Raw genomic sequence first — 9,236 nt, 5'->3', positions numbered from 1 at the left:
GGTAACATACCTTTGAATGTGTTTGTATTTAATTGAACCAGCTGAGTTTATAATGATATTCTAGTTTCGAATGTGTAGATAAAATACTTACATGACTTTTTTTATTTGAAGCAGAGAATTTTACTATATGAGAGAATAATATGGTCTCTACTAAAGAGAGAGAGTGTGTGTGAACGAGAGATTGGTGATAATAACGTTACGAGAGAGGGAGAAAATAAAAGAAATGCTTTATTATAGTAATAAGAAGTTAGAGATTCTTTAGTTGATAAAATTTAAAATAAGAGTAATTCCTTAAAAATAGAAAATATGATTAATTAAAAAATTAAAATAATGAAATATTAGATTTAAAGGTTGACTAAAGACTGATTTGTATTGTATAATGTATAAATAGCATTTATCAATAAGAAAGATAGAATATTTATAAAAAAATGCTATGTATTCTTTAAAATTCAGCCTTCACTGAACCTTTAAATTCAAATAATATTATTTAATTAAATTCTAGTTAAAACACATTCCTAATTTGTAGCTAAATATGTTAGTAATTAAAATTAATTTAAATTTCAAATATTAGAATTTCTCTAACTTCCTACCTATATATTTCATAAAGTAGTTATTTTATTAATTATTTATTTATTTGCACGTTTTTCCCTTTTTTTGTGTGTACATTCTTTTTTTTTCTCTCTCACGTTCTTCACAAATAATATTTTCATAAAAGAGTATTACTCCTTTACAGATAAATTTACTATTTTATATTTAACATTTTATTATTATTATTATTATTATTATTATTATTATTATTATTATTAGATGAGTCGTGCTATTTTGTTTCTATTTCGAGTGACTTGCATGCTAACTCAAAACTCATTCATCATCATTGTCGAATAAAATTTTAATAAGATTATATCAATATTTGAATTAAACAATAAATGAATTATCAGTCTATGTATCAATATTCTTTTTTTCTTTATTTTTTTATTTTTTTATTTTTTTAATCTCTATCTCTAGAATGATTAGAGATGACCACCAACATAAAATACTTAAACCGAATTAAAGATAAATAAAAGAGCAATTGTAGGAATTCGAAAGAAAAAAAAGATAACAAATAAAAATTTAATAAAGGTTTATAGTTTTCAATAATTTTTTTATTATTAGTTGAATTTTTTCAGTACTTATTTGAATATTAACGCTTTTAAAATTATTAAAATATATGTTCATAAAAATTAATTTTTTTCAATTGTAACACATCTAAAATTATTAAGTTATACAAAAAATATTTTTAAAACACATCCAAAATTATAAATTTAAAATTTAAATTTATACATTAAAAATAAAATTAATTTTTTATATCTTATTCGATAAAAACTCATCTAATATTTCTCTTTTTTTAATAGTTAGATTTTTTCGTTACTTATTTGAATATTAATACTTTTAAAAGTATTAAAATGTATGTTTGTAAAAATTCGTTTTTGTTTTCAATTGTAATACATCTAAAATTATTAAGTGATACATAAAATATTTCTGAAACACATCCAAAATCATTAATCAGAAATTTAAATTTGAACGTTAAATATAAAATTAATTTTTTTTATATCTTATTCGATAAAAACTCATCTAATATTTCTTATTTTTTTATTATTCGCTGAATTTTATCGTTATTTATTTGAACATTAATGCTTTTAAAATTATTAAAATGTATGTTTGTAAAAATTGGTTATTTTTTCATTTATTACACATCTAAAATTATTGACTTATATACAAAATATGTTTGAAACACATCCAAAATCATAAATCTAAAATTTAAATTTAAATGTTAAAAATAAAACTATTTTTTATATTTTATTCGATAAAAACACATCTAATATTTCTTTTTTTATTAACGTATTCAAAATTATTATTAAAATGATTAATTAAACTAAGTTTTTTAGATCTTATTCAATAAAAGTATATCTAACATATTAGTTTAAAATATGATCTCTTTTAGGGACTTTAAATGTGTGGGTTAATAATTAAAACCCTTAAGATTTATCCTTTAAATTTTAAAATTAAAATATTTAATTTTACTTAATTTAATTTTGGAATATATATTTAAATGATAACCTGTTAATAATTAAAAGTACTAAAATTGAAACAGAAATTTTAAATTTTAAATTTTAGTTTTATTTAATTTATATTTTAGATGTGTATTTAATTTTAAAAAGACACTAAATTTATTTAGATGTATTTGTTTTAATTTTTTTTAAATTATTGTAATAAAAAACTGATTAAAGAATCACTTTTAAAAGATACCTAATCATAATGTGTCTACAATACTATTTTTTTTCTTTTTCTTTTTTCTTTTTCCTTTTTCTTTTATGATTACTCACGTCAAAATGTAATGAAAAAAATAGTTAAAATATGAATATGCGTTGTACTGTTGTATTAAATAATTCAGTCTAATTTATAAAATTATCTAATGATCTTTAATTATTATATCTTCAAAAAAAAACAGTCATACTTTTTAAAAAAAAATGTATTTGTTTGTTTATACAATATACCGTATTTGGAGATGGAAAATTGAATAGTGCTAAGTTTTTTTTTTCAAATTCTTCAATAATTTGAAGAAGCGAAGCCAAATATGAATCAAATAGCTAAGATGTGAATATATATTATGTTAAGTAATTTAATTAAATATGTTAAATTGTTTAATAATTTTTAATATTTTATTTATATTTTTTAATTTCTAATTGTTCGTTTATACATACAGTATATTATATTTGTTGAGAGAAAATTAAATAGTATTAATTAATATTTTATTTTTCTTCAATAATTTGAAGCAAGCATATATAAGGCCAAATATGAATTCAATAAGTACATGACTAGACGTCTAAATTATTGGGGCGCATGTGTAGATTTTTCAATTATTGTATTTTTTTTTGTTTTACATTCAAATGAAATAAGAATCCGAATCAGCCAGTGAAAGCCAGTAATATTCCAGAAAAAACTTATCCGCAAGATTCTAAGCTTCCTTTGGGGATAGATAAACAAGTTTTATTATATTGTTTTGCTTATATATACTAAGATTTCGAACAAGACCTGACAGTTAGGTCGGCATATGCGTGCATTCTAAATATTTTACAAGACCCCCTCAGAATATTTATGAATGTTGATTGACTAAATCAATAGCCAATAATCGTGCCATATCTTAATTAAGGTAATTAATTATATTAAGAGTGAGATGATTGCTAAGAAGCATGTGTGTACATGTGCAAAATGATCTTCATCACCCAGATGGTTGGTCATGGAATTATAGGGCCTCAGACCCTATATATGTCTTGGTCAAATTAAATATATGCCACATATTTAATTTATATATATGTTACACACAAGAGTTTAATTTATATATACGGTCACATTTAATCAGATATTGTTACCTAAATAAAACGAAGTATATATATAGAGATTCTGGCAAGAAAAGAATCCATTATCTTTTGTATTTATTATAAACAAATTAAAAGGAAACAAGGTGACAACTTTTTAATTTTTTTTGCTCACAGCATTTTTCAGTTTGACAGATTAAAAATTAATTCGTCGTGAATTTAAATTCCATTTAAGTAGACAAATAAACTAATCACTCAACTAACACGAATTGGTTGACAAATTAATGTTTAGGGTTAAGCATATTAGGCGCGAGAAACATGGCTTTCAACAAGGACGATTACGCGTTTGATAGTTAATTAGTTATGATTTATTTCCTATAGTATCTAATATATAATTTACAAAAAAAAATGAACACAATATATTCTGTATTTCTGTATAAATAGTGGTGACAGTTGATTTTTTATTTAAGTAATAAACAACCTTGAGTCACGCAATGTTGAAGTTAGATTAATAATAAACAATGTGCTTGGAACTTGGTGGGTATCCCGACAAGGAAGAGATATATGTGGAGGAAATTTAGATCTTTAAATGAAATTCGAAGTTATTTCTAGACCGACACTTGCTTAAACATAGGAGATAAACTCCTAAAGTCCTCCTAAGTAATAATTGTTGAATGTTTTCTGAATTCATCCAACAGGGTAGAGGACTAAGTAGTAGTTTGAGCATTTGTTTATTGAAAGAGGTGAGGAAGTTTCCAATAGCTGAAACAAGTGGTTTGACCCACGTTTCGTTCGTATATTTTTTTATATATATATTTTATGCTTTAAAATGACCTCGTAGTTTATACATTGTATTTATTCAATGCAGCATTGCAGCCCCTTAAATGCACTAAAGGAACATTTATCCTTTAGCTAAAAAAGATATCATATAGGATATGATTGATCCACTTTAGAGGACAACGGATAATGTGCAAAGTGGGGGCCAAGACATCACATGAAATTGCAGGAAAAAGGAGGGAAGGGAGCTGGTGAAAGGGAATCAAAATAATAAGGTCAAATTTATGCTTAAGGATTAATAACGCTCGGAAAGAAAACTAACTACAAACTAAATGGGGCAAGATATCCTTATTTATTATCAGCTAAGATACTCACTACCTATTTAAGAGAGTGTCCCAGAAGTAAAATCCTATATCTAAATCTAAGCTTTTACGCAATAGGCGATCAGCACAAATTTCATTTTGCTACAGAGTTTCTCAGTTGCAATCTTTCTTTTTTCCCTTTCAAATTAAGAACCAATGTTTTTCTTGCAGCAACAAGCTAAACCGAAGACAAAGGCCACCCAGCCCAAATATCAAACATGCAAAGCCCAAATATAGTACACTAAATTACCTAAAAAATGTACAGAATAAAAAAAATACAGTAATATTTAGTGCATAACTGCATATGCCAAATGAGTGGTTTAAACTTTAAACTTTTATCATACCATTTCCATTCCAATCGATTGAAGACCTCGACAAATAATTAACGTCTTCTTCCAATATCTCAATTGAAATACCTGTGAATGATATTTTTTATAGAAATAATATTCTTGCTCATTTCGACGATCCTCAATATAAAATTCCTAAATATAAGACTATTGAAATTCCCTCTTTTAAAAAAAGATTTAATTAAATATGAAAGAATCAAAGAATGTAAACCAAAATACCAAATCAAAGTAGATACTATCTTCCCCATCTTTAATCCCACGTCAACCTCGAGTCGTTAAGAGGCCCACATAAGTTGATACTTTACTAATCAGACTACTCCCCGAACATGCCTATGGAAGGTAGGGGAAAGTAAGGACCAGATGAGCAGCTTCTAATGAATTGGGTAATAATAAGTGGGCTTTTTGTAAAAAGATGAGGGAGATTCTGAGTAAGAGATTCGTGTCGGAGAAGCGAAATATACGAGATCACAAACGTAGATTGCTAATGGTGACCTAGTGGCCTTTGTAACACGATCAAATTCCCAAAAGCCAAAATACAAGCACCTACAATATATTACACAAACCCAAATAAACATAAAAAAAACAACACTAGCAAAAGAATCGGTGTCTCATCGTAAGGGCACCAAGTTAGCACAACTATCCAATTCAATTGCCGCCTAGCCTCTACACATTACATATGTACAGATTAATTATTATTATACATTGTCTTTGGTATGATGAGTTTCATGCAAATGAGCATGAAACTGTGCCGGTGAAACGTTGTGATTGTGGAACAGGGCTGGAATCATACTGTGAAACTGCATGGGGATGGCAGTATGTGGAGGAGTCAAATCAGTTGGATCCTGTCGCAAGAATATGCAGACGTTAAAAATTTGAAACCTTAACACACTCATGCTTTCACTAATATATCATGAAAATTCATATAACAAAATCATCAAGAGTACCAATTTAAAACGTTTTCCGGAGCACAAGAATTGGCACATATAAAAGGCAAGAGCAGATAGTCAGATACATGATTGCCTACATCAACCGGGTCCATTTATATAATATGCAAAATATGCAGATTTTATAACCCAGGAATAATCCGATATCTAATGGAACAAAAAAAAAGAGAAAGAAAAAACTAACTAAACTCAGCCTGAGAAAAGAATCAGCCTCCTCTTCTAATTTTCCCTTCTCAAAACAAAGTCAAAACGGGTATTTCAGGTCAGCCAGTGACTTATCTTATGGTGAGGAGTGAGGAAGAAAGTTAGGTATTATGATTCGCCAATGAAAAATAACATACAAGCATTAAACAAGTACTCAATGCCTCAATGCCTCAATCCAACCATATTTTACTAAACAAATTTTCACCAACAAATGATGCAATGTATAGTCAGGACCTCTAAAAGCCAGTGCAAAAAACTATTTAGGCCTGCCACTACTATATCCCCTAGGGAGGTCTTGTGTAAATCTAGCTTAAATACAGAACACTTTGGCTGGAATACACCTGCATGCATGATGCATCTTTAAGGTGTTACACGTGCCCCTTAATTTGCTTTTGAATAACCAGGAGTTTTTTGTTCTGTTGCTCAGCTCATGGACACTTCAAGGTGGCATTCTCTTGCCTTATGGGATTCGCTACCCTATCACATTAGTTGAATTCTCATTCACCTATTTTTATTTTGTGTGACTTTCATTTTTTTTTTAAGTTATTGAGGATTTCTAATCCTGGACGGTGCATTTAATTACATAGAAAAGTATACCTAGTGATTCAATCATAGAAACAAGTTCTTTTATAGGAAATTTGATGAATTAGCAGTATTTATTCACAACAGTCAAATCTAGACTCTGATGGCAAAAGCAAAAGTTAGAACATAGCATACCACTTGTTGAAAACCATCTTTCACACATGCTGCTTCAAGCTGGGAAACCTACAACACAGAGAAAGAAAACTCAAAACCAATCATTTAAAAAAAAAAAAATACAACAAGGTCAATCATTAATCACCAAATTTGCTGACCTTCTCTTTATTTCGTTCACCATTTTCTGTGCTTCCGAGATTCCTACAAGCTGCAAGAGTCCTCGCAACCTTATTACTTGTATTAATTTTTGGAACAGGGGTTATATTATTAGATGAAATAATAGATTGATACTCTTCATCATTACAAACAACATGGGTAGCTGAGGCATCAGCTCTTGTTTCATTCTCAACAGGGTTGCTCAAATTTGCACATTGCTTTAAAGCTTCGCTTATTGCACCTAAAGCGAGATAGTAGCTTTCCTGTGATAAAGAACCTTCTTCACCCAATATTATGGCCCGTCGACATAAATCATTGAATCGCCGGACCTTGACTTGAACCTCTTCCAGCTTTTCACCAATAGGATGCCTGCTCAAAGCAGCATTGGTCCATCTCTGCAATATATACTTTGATGGGATGCTGAAAACACCAGACATTTGTAGAACAACAATAGCATGTCTACAAAGATAGCCTTTATATTCAAATGAGCGACATGAACAACATATATCTGAGTTAGACGTGTTCCATTCTACCATATAGCTTTCATTGTTTTCAAAGTCTTTCACAGAATAAGTTTCAGTCACTCCAGTGTTCTCTCTCTTGAGATGGCAAGCAGCTGCACCCAAAACCTCAACCTGAAACCTTTTGTAAATTTCATGTGTGTAAACTAATAACATTTGTTTTTCAAAAGGGGAAGGAGACCTCAATTCAGGTGTTTCATGCCATGCATCAAAATTTGCCTTTGCTTCCTCTTCATGCCTGTCTCCAAGAATAACTCTGTACTGTTCTACAAATTCTCTCAACGAAGTATCAACTTGGACATAATTGTCAAAAAAAGCATTTAAACTCTCTGAGCGAGAACTAGTAGAAAAGCCACCAAAAGAAATATCTCTCATGAATGTAGGCACCCAATATGCACGATCATCATACAGGGATTGGACCCACGTAACGTCTCTAAGGTTAAACCTGTCGACTAACTTCCACCATCTCGTTTCAAATTGATCTTCTGTCCATGATTTATATATACATTTGTTGAACTTCTCCATAAAGCTATCATGCCACGTGCCTAAACAATCAAGCTGCTTTGGTATCTTTTCCAAAATCTGCCACAAACAATAATAGTGCCGTGTTCCTGGAAGAACAGCAGCAACAGCTGCTTTAATAGCATCATTTTGGTCAGTAAGAATAACTTGTGGTGCTCGTTCCTCCATTGCTATAAACCATGTTTGCAGCAACCAAGCAAAAGTATATACAGTCTCATCGGCAATCAATGCACAGCCAAGCAATGTTGGCTGAATATGATGGTTTACTCCAATGAAAAGTACCAATGGTATTTTATACTTGCTTGTAAAATATGTTGTGTCAAAGGAAACAACATCAGAAAAGTAAGCATAATCTTCTAAGCCTTTAGCATCAACCCAGAACACATTTCTCAGTCGATGCTCTTCATTCAAATCAACTGCATAGAAGAACTTTGGATTCTCTTCCTGCATTTGCATGAAGAGTTCAAGAAGCAACTGTGCATGCCCTGGTTCTAAAATCAGACTCCGTCCACGATCATGTTGATTTTTCATGAAATTCTCTAAACAATCAACATTCTGATACGCGCTAAACAATTTAGAAACGGTAGTTGAGTTCTTCCTCCGTCGCATCCGAACATCATTACTCAGTGGATCAGAACTCCTATGACTCCGAAAGAAATGAGCTTGGGCAGGCAAAAGCTCATGATTATGATCCTTCTCAAATCTATAGACATACCACTTACCATCCTGTCTTCTCTTCACATGCATGCTTGCTTTACAACCAATTTTCGGAGAAGGCCGCGGATTAATGGCATCATCGGATTGCTGCTTATTACCATACCTTATACACGAAAATTTAGCATCAATGAATTCCTTGGATGCCCTAGACCTACGACTGCTCAACTTGGCAGTACCAAACCCAGCAGACTTAGCATATTCTTTGTAAAATGCATATGCAGCCTCATGAGATTCAAACTCCATATCATTCCGAGGCTCCAAAATTGCGGTACCCATGAAAACTGAAGTATCCGTCATTATTCGTGGTTAGCAATTTAGCATTCAGATCCACTTCACTTCAGAATCAATTGTTTCACACTTTCCCCAAAACGCAACTCACATTGCATTCATGATTCATGAAAAAGTGGCCTTCTGCGTTCCAAATTAGTATGCTAAATTAACACAGATTCAATTAAAAAGTACAATCGAGAGCTCTGAAACCTACCAATCAAGAAAAAAAGGAATAAAAAGTAAAAGTTAGAGGAAGCAGGGGTTAGCTTACTGGTGATTGAAACTGTGTTATTGGGCATGGCCGAACGCTCGCTTGCGATCAAAACTCAAATCAGCTACCACCACTTTATTCACCAACAAACAA

The 9,236-nt window shown here is 30.3% G+C and overlaps 1 protein-coding gene across 2 annotated transcripts; it reads right to left on the bottom strand.

Moving 5' to 3' along the window:
* Positions 1-5,289: 5,289 nt before the first annotated feature.
* Positions 5,290-9,236, bottom strand: LOC107461496 (protein FAR1-RELATED SEQUENCE 4). 2 transcript variants are annotated; one of them, XM_016080009.2, is made up of 4 exons: positions 9,144-9,236; positions 6,845-9,033; positions 6,708-6,755; positions 5,290-5,684 (listed from the first exon to the last, which is right to left on the bottom strand). In XM_016080009.2, exons 2-4 carry the CDS (start codon positions 8,897-8,899, stop codon positions 5,538-5,540), a joined length of 2,250 nt encoding a protein of 749 aa, XP_015935495.1. In that variant the 5' UTR covers positions 8,900-9,033; positions 9,144-9,236; the 3' UTR covers positions 5,290-5,537. The 2 variants fall into 2 exon arrangements, with proteins under 2 accessions (XP_015935495.1, XP_015935494.1); XM_016080008.3 differs by having other exon boundaries at positions 6,845-9,013.

Source organism: Arachis duranensis, chromosome 8 (genome assembly GCF_000817695.3).
Source record: "Arachis duranensis cultivar V14167 chromosome 8, aradu.V14167.gnm2.J7QH, whole genome shotgun sequence".
NCBI classification, from domain to species: domain Eukaryota; kingdom Viridiplantae; phylum Streptophyta; class Magnoliopsida; order Fabales; family Fabaceae; genus Arachis; species Arachis duranensis.
The sequence above is the reverse complement of the archived record's forward strand: the minus strand, read 5'-3'. Positions and strand labels throughout refer to the sequence as shown.

Bases quoted from the DNA above. Each gene is read 5' to 3' on its own strand.
- LOC107461496 (XM_016080009.2), bottom strand. From the start codon at position 8,899: ATGACGGATACTTCAGTTTTCATGGGTACCGCAATTTTGGAGCCTCGG. The intron at 6,756-6,844 runs GTCAGCAAATTT...TCTGTGTTGTAG, and splicing joins GTGAACGAAATAAAGAGAAG to GTTTCCCAGCTTGAAGCAGC. The intron at 5,685-6,707 runs GTATGCTATGTT...TTCTTGCGACAG, and splicing joins AAGATGGTTTTCAACAAGTG to GATCCAACTGATTTGACTCC.